The sequence below is a fragment of the Tamandua tetradactyla genome, chromosome 5 (genome assembly GCF_023851605.1).
Source record: "Tamandua tetradactyla isolate mTamTet1 chromosome 5, mTamTet1.pri, whole genome shotgun sequence".
Classification (NCBI taxonomy): Eukaryota; Metazoa; Chordata; class Mammalia; order Pilosa; family Myrmecophagidae; genus Tamandua; species Tamandua tetradactyla.
Genome location: NC_135331.1, coordinates 179729554 through 179751807, shown reverse-complemented (window position 1 = coordinate 179751807; position 22254 = coordinate 179729554). Strand labels below are relative to the sequence as shown.

General features: G+C 39.9%; 1 protein-coding gene across 3 annotated transcripts in view; it reads left to right on the top strand.

Moving 5' to 3' along the window:
* Positions 1 to 2297: 2297 nt before the first annotated feature.
* Positions 2298 to 22254, top strand: part of MCM9 (minichromosome maintenance 9 homologous recombination repair factor) — a 97143-nt gene continuing 77186 nt past the window's right edge. For 2 of the 3 annotated variants that reach the window (XM_077162766.1, XM_077162765.1), the window contains exons 1-5: positions 2298 to 2396; positions 5209 to 5519; positions 16406 to 16722; positions 17849 to 17930; positions 20646 to 20846. In XM_077162766.1, coding sequence (XP_077018881.1) covers positions 5216 to 5519; positions 16406 to 16722; positions 17849 to 17930; positions 20646 to 20846 — 904 coding nt within the window. In that variant the 5' untranslated portion in view covers positions 2298 to 2396; positions 5209 to 5215. Of the gene's footprint in view, positions 2397 to 5208; positions 5520 to 16405; positions 16723 to 17848; positions 17931 to 20645; positions 20847 to 22254 lie in introns of those variants that run through there. The other variant, XM_077162767.1, reaches the window with a different exon arrangement.

Here is a 22254-nt window from a genome sequence, read left to right as displayed (position 1 = left end):
ATGCAAAAATACTAAACAAATCAAATCCAATATAGACAAAGGACAATACATGACCAAAGAAAAGCAACGCTGGCTTAACACTGAAAATCAAGCAGTGTCATTTCCAAATATGAAACTAATAAAAGATGCAGAAAAAAAAATCTGCCAAATCTAACGTTCATTCCTGATGAAAGCTCACAGCAAACTAGGAACAGAAGGGAACCGATCTTCCTCAATCTTGATAAAAGGCATCAACGGAAAATCCACAGCTAAGCTCCGTACTTAGGAGTGGAAGACAGAAAGGATATCAACTCTTCGCTTCTGGTCAACACTGCACTGGAACTTCTACCCAGGAGAATAAGGCAAGAAAAATAAATAAAAGGCATTTCAGACTTTCCAGACTGGAAAGAAAATAAATTATCTTTATTCACAGAAAAGAAAAAATCTGCTACATAGAAAATCTAGCAAATCTATTCAAAAGCTACCAGAATAGTAAGTGGTTTTACCAAGATTACAGATGAAAGATCAATATTTAAGAATCAATTATTTTTCTACAAACTAGTAATGTGTAATCATGTGTAATGTGTAATGTGAAATTGTAATTTAAAATAGCATTTTAAAGGTATGATTTCTGTGAGTCATGCAACTAGGTGAAAGAACCTTAAGGACACTATGTTGAATGAAATGTCAGAAACAAAAAGATAAATATCATCATGCCTCACTCATAAGGACTACCTATAATGTACAAACTCAGAGAATTTAAGTTAAGGGCCTGGGTTATCAGGTTGGGGCCTATTGTAAAGGTTCCTATAGCGTAAGCACTTACAGCAGTCACATATATTTAGGAGTTTGTAACTGATATTTCTAAATTCTGAAATACTGAGCTGTTTGTATATGACCTGATCATTTTCTGAAACTTCGGGTATTGACTTGACACCTGAGACTCAGAGTTAGAGCACTGAGGCTATGAAAATTCAGCATTACCCCATACAGCAACTGTTTAAAAAGTTGAAGTGATCGGACTTTGAGGAGAGATAGGAATGAAACTGATCTGGATAGGACTAAGGTAAACCAGAATACTCGGTAAAGGATGACATGGTCCATGTTTTCAAACTTCAACCTCAGAGACCAAAGGGAGAGATGTTTATTTGACGGAAAATTTATATTTTGGGTAGCGCATTATCTAAATTAACTTGTATGGTCCATTTACCTGAACAGCATAATTACATAAAATCTTGAATAGGGAAAAAAAAAGTATGATTTCTCCCATGTTTTAGGGATAAATTTGACCTAGGGGTAGATCTGACACAACATGTTCAATGTTTGTATGCTGAAAACTATGAAACGCTGTTGAGAGAAACAAGACCTAAATAAATGAAGAGACTTTGTTCAAGTGTCCCATGACTCAATATTGTTAAGATATAAGTTCATCCATATTGATCTGTAGACTCAGTGCAACCCCAATCAAAATCCCAGCAGTCTCTTTTATAGAAAGTGACAAGCTGATCTTTCAGCTTGACAAGTGACAAGGGACTTTGAAGAGCCAAAACAACTTTGAAAAACACCAAAAAGGTAGGCCAAACTATCTGGTTTCAAAACTTGTTACAATTTTCAAGACAGCTGATATTTTACTAAAGACAGACAAATAGATCAACAGAACCGAATATGGTGTAAACATAGACCAAAACATACAAGGACGACGGATTTTTGATAAAGGTGTAAAAGCACCTTAGTAAAGAAAGGATAGTACCTTCAATAAATAGTGCTAGAAATCCATAACAAAAAAAGTAGCCCAAGAGCCATACCCGCACCATATATAAAAACTAATTCAAAATGGACCATAGACCTAAATATAAAATCTAAAATTATAAACCTTTCAAGACAAAACATAAAAGAAAATCTCCGTGACCTCGGGTTGGTCAAAGATTGCTTAAATACACCAAAAGCACATCCGTAAAGGCGGCCCACTACCATCGCGCCCCCCACGTGGCCACGGGACCCCACCCCCCCCGCCCGGGGCCCGCTTTCCCGCCCGCCCCGCCCCCGGGCCCGCCCCGCCCCCGGGCCCGCCCCGCCCCCGGGCCCGCCCCGCCCCGCTCCCGGGCCCGCCCCGCCGCCTGTCTTCCTGCGGCGCCTCTCCGCGCGCGCGCCTGCCCGCCCATCCGCCCCTTCTCCACCCACAGGAGCCGCCCGGGCCTGGCAAGTGAGCGCGTTCGCAGTCTGGTGCCTGACCGGGGCGCAGACCGGGCCGCATGCGCGCAAGCTTCACCCGGGCGCGAGGAGGGACCCGAGGCCTGCGCGTCCCCGCGGCCGGCCTCGCGCACGCGCCCCTGCCCGTCCCATTCCGGCCGCCCACGGGCTCCCCTCGGCCCCCGAAGCAGCGCGCCTCCGACCACTTCAGGGCCCGGCGTCAGTCGGTAAGTGAAAGGTGTTGCCTCGCCTGTCGGGCATTTATTTTTAATTCTGCAGTTCATCCCGAGTCTGTTTTGCCGAAGTCTGGTTAATCCCAAAACTATTTAACTCCGGGACTGGCCAGGCCGGGAGTGCCCGGGAACGGAGCGACGGAAGCGTCGCAGGGCAGGAGCTGCCTCCAGTGAGACCCCTGGGGTGAAGAAAGTTTCGGAGCGTTCTCCCGAGAACCGCTCGACTCCACTTTGCTCAGCGCTTCTTGGGGTAGCCGGCGGGGGTGCGGGGCGGGCCAAGGCGCGCAGCTGCGGCGGGGCTGCGGGGCGGGGCTGCGGGGCGGGGCTGCGGGGCGGGGCTGCGGGGCGGGGCTGCGGGGCGGGGCTGCGGGGCGGGGCTGCGGGGCGGGGCTGCGGGGCGGGGCTGCGGGGCGGGGCTGCGGGGCGGGGCGCGGGCTAGGGCCCGGGCCCGGCCTGTTAGGCGCGCTGCGGCGGGGCGGGGCGGACGGTGGGGGCGGGGCCGCGGGGCGGGGCCCGGCAGGTAGGTCTGCACACACGTTGTCTTTCCTTCTTGGCGCTTTCTCTTTGGTTGAGAAGATAAACTAGCCCGAGAGCTAGTGATTTTTTTTTAACCCCAACTTTAAATAAGAAAAATAAAAGGGAACTTGAAAGTTGTAAAACGACCCTTTCAAAACAATGAAATGCCTTCGGTGTGTATCCGGATGGGCCTGTGTGTAGGGTCAGCATGCCGTACTTAGAAAACCTTTGATTCGTATTGCGCAGATGTTGAATGCTGTTTTTTTAAAAAGATGGTTGGAACGTTATAATTGCTCGCCTAATGACGTGGAATTTAATCCGACCTTAATTTGAACCTTGAATTTTGCTCCTGTCCTATGTGTCACTTGCTACATTTGTGGCTCTAAATTTAATATTCATTTATAAAATCCCTCTCATAGCCACTCTTGGGAATTCAGATTTTTATTAGCAAAGACCACGTAGTGGAAATCTCGTTAGTTCCTTCCGAAGCATTTCTGTTTCACACTTGACTGAGTTTATATTTCCTAAACAAAACGAATTACTTATCAATGTGACAGCCCATATTTTTACTTTCATTCTCTCAGATGTACATGTACTCATCTCCTAATCACAGACTGGCTGCAGTAGTTGCCAGGATTTTTTACCTCAGTCTACCATAATACCCTCTTACTCCTTTTACATGTTCCAGAATGGTAGGTTCTCGAGGAAGGTAAAATTTTGCTAACAAGTAGCATGTACAACACACATTTTTGGATACTAAATTGTGAACTTTAAGAAAGACTTTTTTTGTTTGTTTTCATGACAGGCACTGGGAATTGAACTCGGGCCTCTGGCACGGCAGGCAAGAACTCTGCTGCTGAGCCACCATCCCATCACTAAATTGTGGACTTTATAAGTCTTCTTTAATCATCTTTGTACTCAGACCCTAGTACAGTAAATGTTAATTAAATGAAATAAATCAAAACACACCTCTCCTCCACAGCAACTCTTATTTGATTGTTTCCAAACCTAATGAGTATCTTAGATTAATTTGGACAGTGTATTTGTAACTGCCCATGCCATCTCTGGCATTGTCACCATATTTAAATTTGTTCCCTTTACTTTGTGCTCCTATTTGTGTTGCATTTTTACCACTGTTTCGTTTGAACTGCCCCACTTACTTCATTGTGGGCATAGAGCACATTTTACTGTGCTTTTCACTTCCCAGCTTAGTGCCTTGCACATAGTAGCTAGTTATCAGGAAATGAACATTTAATTGGGTTTATAAATATGTAATTTCTGATCTGCATGTATACATAAAAAGAGAATGGTGGGAGGCCAGTCATACAAAGTTTTTTGAAAGATTGATGGAAATGAAGTTGGAGAAGGGGTGATAAATGCTATGTTCTCAATACTAGTTATTTAGAATTTAGTAGCAATTTAAATTGCAATTTTCAATTTCTTATGTTACTTTCCTCAGTTTAATTATCTGTTTCTTTGTATTTCTTTACATTCTTTAGCTGTTACTGCCAAAGCCAGCAATATTCCAATGTTAGGAAGAGAGAAATAGGAAACAAACTCATCTCCAAATTATAAAGTCAATCTGGTAACTATTCAAGTTAGAACTGGCTCTCGGACTGAACATTTACCCCATAGGACACAGATGAATGTGTGTGTGAGTGTGTGTGTAACTGAAGAGAGAGTGAGAGTGTTCTTTAGATGAATAAAATCTAGAGCCACGAAACCTATAAAGAACCCTACTGGAAGTAACTTCAGCCAGAAGATGACTGATCTTTAATTTTTTATTCCTGAGAGCAAATATATATATATATATATATATATATATATATATATATATGAAATGTAGCCAAAGAAAAGGCAAGGGCTTTTTACATAATATATAATAGGGTTAATGAGGGGGAAGTTTTGAGGAAAGATAGAAAAAGGCCTTGGACCATTCTGGAATTTGAAAGTCAGTACCAGCATAATTCTTTGACTTCGATTTAACTTCACTCATTTTAAAAGTGCATGTACTTTAGAATGAGCATAGCCCAAATAACCCTAAAGAGTGGGATAGAAAGTTCAAAGGTGGTGGTGGAGTTATACAGAGAAGGTAGGGTTTAACAAGCGAGTATTCATCTCTAATTAAGATTCATTTTCAGATGACGTTTTGAGATTATAGTGTAACCCAAAGTCAAGAAGATTTATAATCAATTCATCTTTTTTTAAATCGTGTGTTTTATGATATTATAGCAGGCAGTGTAAAGTATCAAGGTATAATAAGGTCCTTTCTTTTTCTTTTGATACCTAGACTCACGATGAATAGTGACCAGGTTACCCTGGTTGGTCAAGTGTTCGAGTCATATGTTTCAGAATACCATAAGAACGACATTCTTCTCATCTTAAAGGAAAGAGATGAAGATGCCCACTATGCAGTTGTGGTTAATGCCATGACCCTTTTTGAGACCAACATGGAAGTCGGGGAATATTTCACCGTGTTCCCCAATGAAGTACTGACCATTTTTGACAGCGCCCTGCAAAGATCAGCCTTGGCAGCACTGCAGTCCCTTCCTCCCTCTGAGGGTTTCTCCATGAAGCAGAACCTTCACGCCAGGATCTCAGGTAAATCACTTAAGGATTTTATTGCCACTTACTCTTCAGAAAGGTTTGGAAAAAGGTAACACTTACTGGATTCAAAGGGCTAAGAAATAATTGATATTTCTACTTTAAAACCCAGCCTTTGTTTAATTAATGGTCCCTTCATTTGGAGCAGAATGATGATTTTATATTGTCTTCTCTGGGCATGTGGCAGGCTGGGGTTCTAGCCCTGCCAGCTGATGGAGTGTGGCAGGAGGATGCGTGCAGACAATAGTATATACTCTGTGCATATATATGTCTTTCTGTGTGTATATAAAATTGTAATCTAAAGCAGGTTTATTAGCTTTTGTGGTTACTAACAATAAAATAATTGAACAAACAAAGAATTAAAAAATGGAGGATGCTGCCTGGTGATCTTTCAAAATAGTTTTGGAAATCAGTTATTCTTTTATTTCAAGATTAGCATTGTGTCAGCCATATATTAGCCACTCAATAAATTTTTGTTGAGTGAATGACAAATTAAGTATCTCAATTTTTAAGAAATGGCAATAGAGAAATTAACAACATGTGACAAAACTGTGCCCTAGAATTCCTACCTTCATATCTGCTTCTTGCTCCTTACTTTCTGTTTTAAACAGGATGGACAGAGATAAATAGTAACTGTTAAGAATTTTAGAAAAAAGCAATATTATAATGTAACAATTTTTCATTGGTTAACTACATAGAAACCATTTCTTGGAAGCCACTCTTTGGGCTAGTGACAAGAGGATTGAATTTAGAGAATATTCCTGGTTAGGGCTGCACCACTCACCTGGAAGACCTGGTGTTCTAGTTTGCTAGCTGCCAGAATGCATCACACCAAAGATGGATTGGCTTTTAATAAAAGGGGATTTATTTCGTTAAAAATGTATAGTTCTTCAGAGGAAAGGCAGCTAACTTTCAACTGAGGTTCTTTCTTACACTGGAAGGCTCAGGGTAATCTCAGCTGGCCTTCTTTCCAGGCCTCTGGGTTCCAACCACTTTCCCCATGGTGATTCCTTTCTGCATCTTCATAGGCCTGAGCTGAGCTGCTTGGACTGTGCTATGTTGAGCTCTCTCATTTAAGCATCCAGCCAATTAAATCAAACATCATTCATTGTAGCAGGCATGCCTCCTAGCTGACTGCAGGTATAATCAGCAACAGATGAGGTTCACATGCCATTGGCCCATGTCCACAGCAATATAACTAGGCATCTTCACTTGGCCAAGTTGATGCCTGAACCTCACTACCACACCTGGTAAGTCATTTAATGTTACTGAGCCTCAGTTTCTTCACATACAAACTGCCTCTAGAGTCCCTTTCAACCCCCCCAATGGTTTTATTTTAAGTATGTCATTATTATATAAACTAATGAAGACTGGTATAGCTTCATTGTATTTCTGAGAAACAAGGGTTTGATGAATTTAAAAGCAGACTCCATCTCCCTGGCAGCATGGAGATGTTTCCCAGGAATGAGTCCCACCCTGGCACCATGGGATCAACAATTCCATCCTGACCATAAGGGGGAAAAGAAGTGTAACTAATAAAGTATCAGTGGCTGAGACAGTTCACAATGGAGTCGAGAGGCTACTCTGGAGGTTACTTTTATGCAAACTTCAGTTAGACATTGCTACCTATCGCAACTTGCCAAACCTCAACCAAAACCATTCAGCCAATGCTAAAGAACACCTAGGGTGTTCCATAAGATTCTATAAATGTTCCATGCACTAGGGTAACTCTCCAGAAACCTGCAACCGATGGGTCCCTGGACCAGATAAGTCCTGAAAGCTAGAGGGCCCAGCCTCAAGAACATCAGATAGTTCCATCTCCCTACCCCATATTATCGATGGTTCCTTCCAGCATGAAAAAGTTAGAATGGCCGTAGCCCAAATACCCCTAAAGAGTGGGATAGAAAGATCAAAAGTGATGGTGGAGTTATAAAGAGAAGATATGGTTTAACAAACGGGTATGACTGCAGAATCATTATATTGATATCTCTTTTAGTCTCCAGTACCTTAGAGTAGCTAGAAGTAAAAACGTAAAATTGAGAAACTGTAACCCATGTCAAACTCTGAAATCTGTTCTACAACTAATTGTTGTGGTATGCTTTGAAATTTATTGCCTTTTTGTGTATATGTTATTTTTCACAAGAAAAAAATAAGAGTTATAAGAGAAAAAAATTGGATTTAACAATAAGTATGACTGCTGAATCATTGTATTGATATATGTTTTGGTCTCCAGTGTCTTGGAGCAGCTAGAAGAAAAAAACATAAAACCATGGGATTGTAACCCATAGAAAACTTTAAAATCTGATCTATAACTACTTGTTAAAATGTACTTGGAAATTTATTGCTTTTTTTGTATATATGTTATATTTCAGAATAAAAAAGACATTTTTCAGGTGGTTCAGTGGCAGAATGCTCGCTTGTCATGCGGGAGACTGGGGTTCGGTTCCTGGACCATGCACCCAAAGGAAAAAATAAAAGACATTTATTTTTGAAAGCAGACTCAAGAATATTTTAGGCAATCTGTGATTAAATTGGAGAACACATTTTTTTGTTGAAAAATATTTACCTTATCGTGCATTTCAGAAAGGTGGACATTCTAATCAATAAGAATTTTGCTATGGTTCCAAAAAGGTTAATGATCACAGTAGGAGAATTCCTTGGAGACAAATGAAGAGTCAAGGAACATCAGACACCTGATTTAAGTGAAAAATAGTATCATTACACTTGCTGGAATGAAAGTAAGAAGGTTATATTATATTAATCTTTATATATTGGAGGTCTAGACAATTTGCTATGATCAGGAGGAAATTTTCCCTCCCAATAAGACTGCAAAAGTGGTTGTGTTAAAAGGAGTAGCCATGTTGTTAAAATGGTATTTAGGAAATGGTTTTAGGCTGTTCTTAAGTTTGAATACGTTTTCAAGTTCAGTCTAAAATGTAAAATTCTGTTTGCCTAAGTGATTCTACCAGTTTCAGGTGGACCTAGCCTGTGTTTCCAGTTATTCTCTGACAAAGTAAATGGCAAAGCTCGTCACTACCACAGAAACTGTCATTCTACAAGCATAAGTTGTGCCAGGCGTTTTAGGCTCTTAGGAAACCGAAAAGAACATGATATATTCCCACAAATCAAGGAGCTCAAAGCCAGTAAGGAGGGCAGCACTGTAGTCAAATATCTGCCGACACAAATAAGCCTAAGACACAAGCAGATGTAGGGAAGCTTTTGGCAGCTTTTATGTTCTGTAATGCATGCTTCACTCAAGACACATGCAAGGAATATTAGCTCACAGAACAGGAAGTGAATACTCTTAGGGGTTCAGGGGAGGCTTCAAGAAAAAAGGGTAAGGCCAGGAAGGGCTGGAGGTGTCTCAGGCAGAGATTCAGGGAATAGAAATAGCCTGGTATATTGATGTATTTAGGTATACTGCATCTCCGTCTTGGACTCTAAGCAAAGCATTTAATTATTAATATCCAGATATTTCTGTGGCTTAATCTCTTTAAGAACATAAGACTGTTTCTGGGTCTTCTAGGGTTTTAATAGCCTTAGATTTACTTGGTTTTCTTCATGGTTTTGATGAAAAGTCTTCAAATGCATGGTTAGTATCAAAGTAAATGGGAAACAAAAAAATAACTTTCATGTGTTACTTAGAGCAGCACAGGAGCGTGCTCCTGAATCACCTGGAGGGCTGGTAAAGCACTGATAGCCAAGTGCCACCTCCAGAGTTGCTGATGGCCCAAGAATTTGCATTTCTAACAGCTCCCAGGTGGGGCTGATACTGCTGGTCCTGGAACCACACTTTGAGAAAGGCTGACCTAAAATAATCTAAATATCTAAAATAATGATAATCCATGTAATCCAAAATAGGTATTTTGAAATTCCTTTGTTCTTTCATCAGTGAATGGGTCAGAGAACAATAAAGACTTCTGTGTTAGGCACTAGTGGTGTTTAGTACACTCTGCTTCACTGGGCTAGCCGAAGAGCACGCACAGTCATATATGTGCACTAAGAGAAAGTTGAAAATAAATGGACATCTCTACCAAACGTCTTTTTTAGTTTTTGATTGTATAAACACAGTTTTTTTCAGTGTATTGTAATTTTAATTTATTTTGCCTTAAGTAAAGGTTTATCAAGGTATAATATATGTGCATTGAAATACGCCCTTTTAAGGTATACATTCCATGAATTGTACTAAGTGTACACAGTCTTGTAACCACTACCACAATCAAGTGTATAAAGACAGTTTTGCATCACATTAGGTTGCCTTTATCCTTATATTATACATTTATATTAAAACTATCATAATTTGAAATGAAAGAAATAAATCTGAAAATGAAGAAATGTAGTCATCTGTATAATACTTTTCTTATAATTATATAATTACTTCACTGTATGAATAAACCACTTCAAAATAAACTGCTTTATTATGTTTTAGATTAATTTGCACAACTGTGGAGAAAAAATATCTTAATGGGTACATTTACACAATTGCAGTGAGGTGTGAACTACTCTTTTGTTTCTAGTTGAAGAACATTAAGGATGACTTATTACCCCATATTGTAAAAGTATAGATGATAGTAAAAGCTAGTTTTCTTAGGAAAACTGGTTGTAATTGTTTCCATAGCTCTTTCTCTAGAGATCCTGTAGTTGAGTTTGATGCAGGATCCTTGCTGGGGGTAGCAGCAGGGGCCTCCCTCATCCTGGCCACACTTCAGGGCAGTGGCACCAAGGCGGCATGACAAGGAACTCGAAAGGTGGCCCTCCCTTCAGGGAGGAAGTAGTTAAGGAAGGTGCCAAGCCATATGTGATAAAGGCCCACCAGGAATGGCCCTGTCTGGTGCCCCGAAGTCACACCATGTCTTGTAGGATGTCATCTGAGCCCAGAGGTGTGAGTAGGTGGGTGAGTGCAGAGGGGAGTTAGGGCATCACTGCTAAATAGGGGGGGTGGATTTGGTGACTGTTTCTAAACGTAAGTCCCTTCTTCTGTTCTTTGAGTCCATAGAACCATGGGACTGAAGATTCAGGAAAGTGACTCTTTACATTGAGAAAATGTGGGGCTCTCTCCCCAGAAAGTGCACGTATGTGTATGTACATAAATTTTTGCCTGAATTCAGGGGGTTCAGGGCTTTCCTAAATCAGTCTTGATTTAGCTGATACTTTACTCTGAATCCTGCGGAGAGGGAGGGTGTGGTAAGTGGCAGCTGCTACTAGGTCCGTCCCCAGGCTGGCCGGACCCCTGGGGCTGTGGGAGTGGGACGGGAAGGCAGGACCCTTCCTGGATTTACATCTGAATTTTCCTCTCTCTTTCAGGTACCTCCCATTTTATAAAAGGAAAAAGACCTCTCTTTCAACTCTGTGACCCCTTATATCCTCCATCCAGTCGCTTTCTTTTCACCACCAAACTTTTAGACAGAATACATTCCCTTTCAGGGTAGCCTCCTGTCCATCCTTTCGCCTCCACCACCCAAAACTGCCCTCAGCTGCATGCCCAGTGGCTGTCCCCTGCAGACTGAGGAACCTTCTCAGGATTTCCTTTGCTTCTCCATGAGTTTGCTACTTGGGACTCCTTTGGGAAGCTGCAGCCTTGGCCTCACTGACACTTGCTTGCCCTTCCCTCCCTCCCGGGTGTGGCATCTCCGCCTCCTCTGTGGAGCGTCCTCCTTGGCTGTCATTCCAGTGTGGGCTGGCCCTCTCCTCCTGGGTCCTGCATTCTCTTCTGATGGGGTGGCCTCATCTCACTTCAGCTACCGCCTGTGCAGCAACAAGGGCCAGTTCTTTTTATTTGTTTATTTTTATCTTACACTCTATATCCAGTTTTCCTGTTGTGTCAGATATCTCCAACTAGATTTCTTCCTGCATACTCAGCATATAAAAAGATTGTAGTCATGCTTTCCCTCCACTTTGTGCCCCCTCCATCCAAAAATTGTATTTCCTGATTTATTCCTTAAACAGATATTTATTGAAGGGTGAATCATGTTTCTTATCGAATTATCTGACTCAGTTAATGGAACCCTTTCTGAACCTAAACCAGAGAGCCATGGAGCCACTCAAGTTTCACCCTCTGTCCTTTACCTTGTATCTAATTGGTCTCCAGGCTACTTAATATCCTTAATATCTCTCATATCTGCCTTTGGTCTTTCTTTCAAATGCGTTTTAATACTTATTTATAAAATGTTATGCTTAATTCTAATGATGTAGCAGTGGATAAAATCTATCTCAACTCTATCCCCCATGAATATTATAATTAGAAGCATACTAAAATTAATTCTTGTATTACCGTTGTGGTAAGTGGTATGAAAGAAATGAACAGTGAGTTAAGGCACATAAAAGAGGGAATTGAACCTGAAGTGGACTAAGGAAAGATTTCATTAAGAAGATTATGTTTAATAGAGCTTTTAGGAAGGAAAAATTATAACTTTTACCTATTAAAAACTATTAATTAAATAGTGCTTGCTTGATGCCGTGGACTAAGAAACTTAACATATATGAGTTATTTTAATCTTCTGATGATTCTGTGATGTAGGTTCTGTTGTTATTGCCATTTTACAGAAAGGGAATCTGAAGCATAGATAGGTTAAATAATTTGCCTAAGGTCACACAGCTAGTAACTGATAATCTGTGTCAACCGTTTACTGGCTCCAGAGTCTGTATTTCCAACCATTTACCACTTCTTAGCATGGGCAGTTTAGAGGGACAGAGTCGGGAGAGGAGTGCAAGGCAAAGGGGACACTGAGGTGTCTGAGTGCTCAGAGGGCTTCGTATGAGGCCAGTCACACCAGGCCCTGAAATCCAGTCTGGAGTTAGTTCCATATTCTTAGATCTTTGGGCAGCCATGGAGGGGTTAGAAGCAGAAGAGATTTGGATTCAGGCCTTCATTATATTTTACCTGGGAAGTATGGAGGATTTTTTTCTTCCATTCTGAGATGCTGTGTAAGATGCTGTATACCTGTAAGATGCTGTATACTTGTAAGATACTGTATTCCTTTAAGATGCTGTACACTTGTAAGATGCTGTATACCTGTCGGATGCTGTTTACCTGTAAGTTGCTGTATACCTGTAAGATACTGTATACCTGTAAGATGCTGTCTACGTATAAGATGCTGTGTACGGCTTTTTCATGGCTGCCTCAGCATGAAGCCGAACATCTCTCTCCCAGCCTCCAGCTGCCAGAAGCTCGCTGAAGTGGACGATGAGCATGGACTTTGTACCTTTTATGAGAAGTGAATGGCCACGGAAGTTGCTGCTGGTGCTCTGGGCAAAGAGTGGAAGGGTTGTTGTCCGAGTCAGTGGTGGAAAGACAATAAGGTTTCCCCTTTGAGTAGGGTGTCCTGGTCCTGGCCGGGTCCGTCTTTACCGGGTAGGGGTGCTCCTGTGACAGACCAAGGAGAACTGGGGAAAGCAAGCCAGAGTTGTTCTGGGTTGCATTGAGGAAGCCTATCTGAGTGTTCTCAACTTGGTTGTTGTAGAAAAAGGAGAGAAGGAAATTCCTGAACTGACTGACACTGCTGTACCTTGCCACCTCAGGCCCAAAAGAGCCAGCAGAATCCGCAGCGTCTCTCTAAGGAAGACGCTGTCCGCCAGTGAGTTGTGAGAAAGGCCCTGAACAGAGAAGGTGAGACACCAGGACCAGGGCGCCCGAGATGCAGTGTCTTCTTACTCCAGATGTCCTGCTACGTAAACCTCGGCGTATTGCCCTGAAGAAACAGCATCTAGGAAAAATAAGGAAGAGGCCACAGAATATGCTAAACTTTTGGCCAAGAGCGTAAAGGAGACCAAAGAAAATGCCAGGAACAGATTGCCAGGAGACAGAGGCTGTCCTTTCTGAGAGCTTCCACCTCTAAGTGTGAGTCCAGTCAAAAATAAGATTCTCTAAGAGTTACAAATCAATACGCTCAGTCATTTTAAAAAAAGATGCTATATACAATAAGACTGTCAAGTTTAAAATAGGTTTCTAGGAAAAATACAGTACAATTAGCTCTATTTTTGTTTGTTTTTTATTGTGAAATATAACTTAAACAAAAAGTAAAACTAATTTTAAAAAGAATAACTTTCAGAGTATATTTTTTTTTTTTTTTTTTTTTTTTTTTTTTTTTTTTTTTAAAGGAAAGACAGAGAGAAGGAAGGAAGGATAGAAGGAAGGAAGGAAGGAAGAAAGGGAAACATTTTTAAACGTTTTCTTGTTTTTATTGTATTCTGTTTCTCTGTTTTTGTTACATGGGCTGGGGCCGGGAATCGAACCGAGGTCCTCCGGCATAGCAGGCAAGCACTTTGCCCGCTGAGCCACCGCGGCCCGCCCCAGAGTATATTTTAACGCATAATTCAGAACAGATTTCAAGGTTGGGTGTGGGTTACCATTCCACAACTTCAGGTTTTACTGTCCAGCTGCTCCAAGACACTGGCGGCTGAAAGAAACCTCAGTATAATGATTCAGCAGCCATACTCATCTGTTAAATCCTGTCTTCTCTACCACGGCTCCTCCCTTTCCCTGATTCTACTCCCAGTCTATAGGGGTTTTGGGGGTATGCCCATTGTAACTTTTTCATGTTGAAAAGGGATATCAACAACATAGAATTGGGGTTTGGAATGAATTGATATTCCCAGAGAGGCTGGCCTCTCTGGGTTTCAAGTTTTATCTGTCCTGGGGACTCTCTGAAGATTATAAGTTTCAAGAAAGTAAACTTAGTGCGTGAAACTTCTGTAGCATCTCCGAGCCTAGTTGTTCTCTGGGGTTAACAGAAATGCTGTTGGCTGGGGGTTGGCGTTCCCTAGCATTAGCGGTGTCTAGTTGAAGCCTGCATGAGAGCGGCCTCCACGATGACCTCCTGCCTCCACTTACCGATACCCCACTTCATCAGGTGCTGTTTCCCCCTTTGGTTCAGAAGGCATGTGGGTCCCACAGTGCCACAGCAACCTTATATTCATTTTAAAAACCAGTGAATGGTAAAAGGATGAATTTTATGGTATGTGAATTATATCTTAATATATCTGGTCTCTGAATATATATGTATTCAGGTGGGAAATAAAAGAAAGGTATCTGAAAATCTACAAGCAATGTTAAGCTATCTTGTCATAATTTGTATTCCATTTAAGTCTAGGTATGCCAGAAAGAGGTCTGTTTGGTTGTTTCCTGTTTCTTAACATTTTATGATATGAAATAGAAGAGGACGTTGTGCTCCTGACGTAAAAGCAATGAGGACATGAGAACAAGATCTATTTTTAATGAAATGCTTTTGGTTGTTAGCATGGCTTTTGCTTGGTTGTGTAGAAATACTGATATATTCTTGGTAGCTCCTAATTTAGTGACATACAGCTCAATCAGTAGATGCCCGAGAGCACCAATGAATGACAAATAGAGTAGATAGTCTTAAATAGAAAAAATACCTGCTTTAATCCTGTCCTACCCTCACCCGCACATGAGATATAGCACCTGTTAGCCCCTGGATGTTTGCATGAAGCATTCCCCAATATGTGGAAATAAGGGAACCAAGTTTGTTTTCTGAGCTTTAATCTGTAAAGTCAACACCGAATAATTATGTGTGCACAAACTCATCTTAAGCAAAAATGTATCTCTTTTACTGGCAAAATGTGATACAGTTCAAATTAAAATAAAGAGCAATCCATTAAAAAGTAGGTGAGTCATCCTTGAAAGCATCAGAAAAAGTAACTGTTGGCAGTGCCCACCTTGTTTATCTGTGCTATGCAGTATATGGAGAGTGAGCCCTAGAAAATTCAAGTTCATCTGTAGTGTAAGGCAGCAGGTTCACTGTAGCTTCGCACCATTCAGCGCATCTTACTCATTCACTTTTTTTTTTTTGTTTTAATTCCATGTCTCCCACACTAACTTCTGATTATTCTTATTTGGCTTTCAGGGTAGATGTATTGACTGTGGAAAAAAATGTGCCAGCTATAGTAACATAAAGTGTGATGGTGATTTCTCATAAGCTTGATAGATCCATAGCCAGGGTAACGACCACTTACCTCTTTTCTGAGGCACTAAATTCTGAGGACAAGATAACAGACGTGATCATGAGCCAGCATTGTGAATGTTACCCCAGCGAACCTGTGGGGAGGCAGCCTTTCCATCATCACGGCAGGCATCTTTCTACTCCAACTTAGCATTGCAGCCGAATGTGAGAAAACTTTTCCATGTGAGAATTTTCTTTGGCATATTCACCTTTTCAGTTGCCTTTTTTTTTAATGGTAGAAAACACAAGGATAGGGCGGGACACGGTGGCTCAGCAGGTAAGAGTGCTTGCCTGCCATGCCCGAGGACCCGGGTTCGATTTCCGGTGCCTGCCCATGTAAAAAAAAAAAGAAAGAAAGAAAACACAAGGATAAAGGATAGAGTGATGCTGTGGGTAAGCCCCTAAGTAATTCAAGGTAATTCAAAATACCATCAGATTAATGTATTAAATACTGAACCTAACTAAAAAAAGCAGTAGCCTCTGTACTGTGGGACTCCTTGGTCATCATGCCACCATCTCTGTGTTGTGGTTTCGTCAGTGTCATTGATTGTGTGCAGGTGTGGCAGGTGACGCTATATTCTTTGTTAAAGATTGCAGCAATTATATATCATGCTGCTGAGGTAGCCCTCTTACCCAAGTCAATCCTTTGTGTAGTCCTGGTTATTACAGCGTCTAAATATATGTTTTTAAAAAGAGTCCATTGATAATTGTTAGTTGAAGTAATTTATTCTTTTGTATTTTCCTAATAGAATTGATGATTCACTTTTTCCCTTAAGTAAACACAAAGATTTTTTTTTTCTGAAACTGTACTTTCTTTCCCAGGAAATATAAAAAGGATATATTCCTTGGAGTCACATCCTGAAGTGCAGGTTGTAATAATGTGGGTTTTTTTGCTTGTTTGTTTTATTGTTTGTCCTCCATTAGGTTTGCCTGTCTGTCCTGAGCTGGTGAGGGAGCACATCCCTAAAACCAAGGATGTGGGACACTTTTTATCTGTCACTGGGACAGTGATTCGAACAAGTCTGGTGAAGGTCCTGGAGTTTGAGCGAGATTACATGTGTAGCAAATGCAAGCACGTTTTTGTGATTAAAGCTGACTTTGAGCAGTATTACACCTTCCGTCGACCAGCCTCATGTCCCAGCTTAGAGAGCTGTGACTCCTCAAAATTCACTTGCCTCTCAGACTTGTCTTCATCTCCAGCCAGGTGTAGAGATTATCAGGAAATCAAAATTCAGGAGCAGGTAAATAACGAAATAAATGGGATTATTACTATGTGATTTTCATCTGTGGGTATATTGCTAGGATTGGGGAACACATAATGGATTACAAATGGAACTGGGTCATCACTTTTTGGAATGTCAAGCTTGAAACTCTTGCACATATATTAGAATATAGTCTTCAGAAACCATGAAATAGTCTTATACACACACACACACACACATCTATATATAGAGAGAGCACATTGATAAGAAGGTTGTGGAATGACTTAATCATGTTTAAATTAAGGCTGTGAATATTTAAGGGCACCAACTAACTGTTCTTAACTAAAGGGATAGGAGAAAATGAAATGGGTTAACTGGATGTTAAACATTATAGTGGGTAGGGTTTGCGGTTTGGGCTCCATGTAATCTGCTGTGTCAGATTGAGGTGTACATAAACACTCTTCAACAAATGAAGAGTCTTTCTACTCCGCCATTCTTGATGCTTGGCTTCTAGATTTATGGTCATCCATGGTCCGTGGTGGCTACACCTCACATCTGTCTGTGTTCCAGTTAGAGAGCAGTGTGGCAGGAGGGCATGCCAGCCAACCACGTACGTCCTCATTTAAGCAGTCGCCCTGGAAGTCCCATGTAATATGTCTAATATGTCTGTCTACACCTCATTGGCCAGCACTCAGAATATGAGCACATTTAGATGCAGGGGAGCCTGGGAGGTGTAGTCTTTTTGCTGGGTACATGTCCATTTGGAATAAAACAAGGCTTCTATTACTAAGGAGTAATCAAGGAAACTGAGTGATTTGTCCAGGTCTAATGACTATGGATCAGGAAAGGGAAATGGCTCTCTTTTCTAGGTAGGAAAGTTTGTTACTATGTTAAGTAGTTAGAGCATATATGTATTCTTAAACAGTCCATAAGTTAGGTTATATTTGGAAATACTTTCTATACTGGTGCTTTTATTTTACTCTTTTATGAACTCTTAAAACTGGTAGTAGGCATAGTTTTTAAAAATGATTCCATAAATCTCCATTATTATTAAATTTGATGATAATGTCAGAGTAACAGAAACTAATTTCAAGAACTGCTAGATTCTGAATATTTAATCAGAAAGTATTTAAGCATGCCCAGAATCTCTTCTTTTTCTTGTTAGGTGCAAAGGCTATCTGTTGGAAGTATCCCACGATCTATGAAAGTTATCCTGGAAGATGACTTAGTGGACAGTTGCAAATCTGGTAAGATTAAATTCTATTACTTGTCTTGAAGCTCCTAAAACAAGTTTGGAAAGAGCCACTTTCTATTTTTCCAAGATCACTGGCAAGGGATGTGGAAGCCTAAGTGCTGGCACTGAGATGTAGACTGGCATGAAGGGACAGGGACAGGCAAGCCTGACCCCTTATTCCACGTACTAGTTCTCCCCCATTGGATGGAGCTGAAGTCCTTCAGTCTTCAAATTCCATCATTTCCCTTAAAGCTGGGCTTCTTCATAGCCTCATTTATAAATATTTACTGAACTGACATTTCATTAAAATCATGAGGCAAGCATTCCACAGAAACAGAATAATTCAGTATCTAGAGCCAAGAAACATTCTTTATAAAAAGACTACCCCCCTCCAAAAAAGAATCACCAATCCATAGTTTGAAAATTATGTCAAATATCTTAATTGTTTATTGTCATCTAAGTAGGATATTAAGGAGATGACTTTGATCATGGATTGCCTGCTGGATGGACAAGGATATGTTAAAGTATCTGCTCAGATAGGACTCTAAATTTTAAACAAAATCCATAATATCTGAATCAGCAAAGCAGTGTTGGTAAGAGCTCAGCCTGAACATGAAAATATTCTTTAATAGAGAATATGATGTTTTCATGCAGTGCATCTGAACTGGATTCTTGTTGTACTGAAAAAAAATTCTTAAGCTATTTTTTTTTCATTACCAATAATAATGAAGAAGCAGTCTGTCAACAGCTTTTTTTTTTTTTTTTTTTTTAATTTTTCCTTGACCACAAGCCTCTCATGGTAATCAAGACATAAAGGACATAATCCTTGCCCAAAAGGAATTTCCAGTCTACTTAGGACCCCCATCTGACATTGGCAGAGCAGTAAAATTGGAGGTTTTATGCTATTAACTGTCAGTGTAGCAGGAGCTTAGAGCTAGCCTCTGGGGCTGGTGGAACTAAGTAGTTAATATGCTGCGGAGGAGACAGGGACACAAAGAGGCTGGATTGTATAAAAGTAGGATTTTGAGCTTTCTGAAAATCACATTATTTATAATATTTACTATAAGTAACATTGCTTATAGTAAAGCATTTACTAAATAAAAATACAGAAGTTTTAAATATCTTATCGCCTTGGACTATCATATGTATCTCAGTTTTTCTGATGATCATATGAATCTGATATTCAATAAATATTTTAGTAAATGAAAATATGTATATAAGGAAGGGTTTTAAAAGATACAGAAGGTATAATATTAGGTAAGGTAAATGTAGGGTATAATATTAAGGTATAATATTAGGTAATATTTATTGAACACTTATTACATTCTAGATATTGCACTAAGTAATTTATATACATTATCTGAACTAATCCTTAACTATAGAACTATGATGTAGATATCCTTTTGTAGATCAAGAGACAAGCTCAGAAAGTTAGGTAACTTGCCCAAGGTTTCAGACCAATGAGTGGTGGAGCTGGGATTTGAACCAGTTAAATCAGTGAACCTAAAGTCAGTGTTCTTAACCATTCTTCAATACTCTGCATTATCGTATTATCACTGCTTACTGGAATGTGATTATTAGTAGTGGATGCTGTATCTAAAAGTTAAGTTCTCTTGTGACTAATTTAGAAACCACTTAAATACAACCCATTAAAAATGACCACTGTGGAGGACTGTTTCAAGTGCTCATATAAAGTTGCTTCAGTAATTTTCACTGAAAAAATTGGGGATAGACAATATAGGAAATTATCATTATCCCTAATTAGGTTTGGCAACCATCGAAGCAGTGGCTTAGGATGGATCATGGAAACCTGTAAAGTACCTTTTTAACATGTTTGTCAACATGAAGTTGTCTTTGCATAGAAATATGTCTCCCTATTCTGTGAATTGGAATCACCAGTTCCTACAGCATACTCTTCTTCAGAAACTCAAAAGTTCTGCGGATTACACATTATACATTGAAATTTAGAGAGTGAAAGACATTTTGCATCAGCAATAGAAAAAAGGCTTAGAAATGAAGAATTGTCTATTAATTCAGAGACAATGTCCTTTGTGTTAAAATATGTAAGTACCAGGCTTGGATTTGAGGCATGCCCACTATTGTGTTTTCAACTAGATTGAAATTTGGGGGATAGGAGTATGTGTTTATTTTTGCCCTCTTATTTTCAATACCAAAATACTGAATGCCAAAAATTCATATATACTTGTTAACTGGTACATTGGCCTTGTGTGGCATAAGCATCAGTGTCAGTCTTTGGAGAATGTACCCATAAACTGCTCAGGGCTCTTAGGAAAGCCTGTAAATTTAGCATTCTGCCCACCAGGAAGGTAAGTAACCTCAGATGGGAAGGAACAAACCAAGAAGGAAGTGGCAGGGTTGTTAGTACTTTGTCCTTTCGTAGCTTGTGGAAAGCAGCTTTGAAGTAGAATGGGTACTCATTCCTACATCACTCATTCTTTTTTTTCATTAAAAAAAATAAAGGCAGTGAGTAAAATGTTAATAAATCTGACTTCATCTTTTTAACTGTGCAGATATAAGTGCCTGTTTAAAAAAAAAATCAGTCATCTGTGGTGTTCTTTTCTCCCACATTGTTTTCTGGAAGAGAGTATGCTGCGCTAAACCCTGGTGGAGCAGGCGGTGGCTGATTTCTTATTTCTGGTCCTTTGTCATGTAAATCTGTCCAGCATGTAGGATGATACTGCACACCTCACTCGGTGCTTTTCCCCAGGAGATGACCTCACTATCTACGGGGTGGTAATGCAACGGTGGAAGCCCTTTCAGCAAGATGTGCGCTGTGAGGTGGAGATAGTCCTGAAAGCCAATTTTGTCCAAGTAAATAATGAGCAGTCCACGGGGATCAACATGGATGAGGAAGTTCAAAAGGAATTTGAAGATTTTTGGGAAAACTATAAAAGTGATCCCTTTGCAGGTTTGTGATTAAGGATATAAAGCTGATAATTACTACTGGCATTTCACTTAGTAGTTAAATATGATTTAAATTTGATGTAGGGGCAGCCTTAGGGGCTACATAACTCAGTGACTGAGCTCATAGGTAGTAGTAGTCAGTTCCTGTAGCTGTCGTCTCTCTTCAAAGCCCTTTTCTAGCATAGTCTTTTAATTTCGTTCTTTCTGGAAAAATCAAGGCTGAATTCCAAGAGCTTTTCCATTTATTACTGTTATTTTAAACAAATCTTGTATTCCAAAGACAGTGTCAGAGTTTTATACCTCCTTTACCAGCTAAATATAGGATTTAACCCACATATCTTAGATAATAAAGAATTTCATACTTGAGGTAAAGATTTTAAAATAAGGTATAAATAGGAAATAGATGATGAGAGGTAGAAAGATGCAAAGAATAAGCTTTGTCATTTCAGCAAACATTTTGAATTACTCTAAAATGGAATTATAATAGATTAAAACATCACAGCCTTTGGGTTTGTAGAGCAGGTTTTTTGTTGTTGTTGGTTTTTTCTTTCTTTTTTTTTTTTTGACACGGGCAGGCACTGGGAATCAAATCCAGGTCTCTGGCAGGTGAGAATTCTGCCACTGAGCCACCATCGCACCGCCCTGTTGTTGTTTTTAATTTTAAAATCCCAAACATATAAAACACCTTTTAAATCTTCACATACCTATTTTCATTCTTCCTTGGAGCAATTTTCTGAGAAAAATAGATCCAAGCCAGTAATATACTATTTCTAATATACTTCAAATCTAATCTATATTGAATACTTTATTCTTAAATTGCATGCTGAACTGCATGGATATCTTTTCACAATATAATAAAGCTCCCATTTGTCTAAATATAGGCAGCTCACTAATATTTTGTGGATTTTTGTTTTTGCTTATGCATGTAGCACATAGGTAGTATTTCCTGATTATCTTTTACTGATCTATGCAAAAAGAACGGAAAGTTCTTTATATTTGTGGCTTTGTTAAACGAGTCCTTTAAGATATTATTTTTAAATGAATTTTTTAATGGAGAATTATTTCTTAGGATCAGGTCTTTACAAAAATCTGTAACTCTCGTTTGGGCACCTTCCTGGTAAACACATCACTCCTTACTAATTACAGTGCCACTGCTCAGCTTTACCTAGTGACAGTGAAGGGAGGTCATTGTACATGTCTAACCAGACTTCCAGAGTGCTTTGTGCTGGTGATAAAAAGAGCCTATCCTGTTTGAATCAGAAGGCTGTAGCAATACAACTCATTTACTGGATAAAAAGAAGTAATAAATATAATAATCTTCTGATAAATATAAATAGGTGGATAGGGAGAAAACAAGGTAACATTGTTTTTTTTAGTACAAGGAATTCTCCATTCCTAGTTATTATGTACCC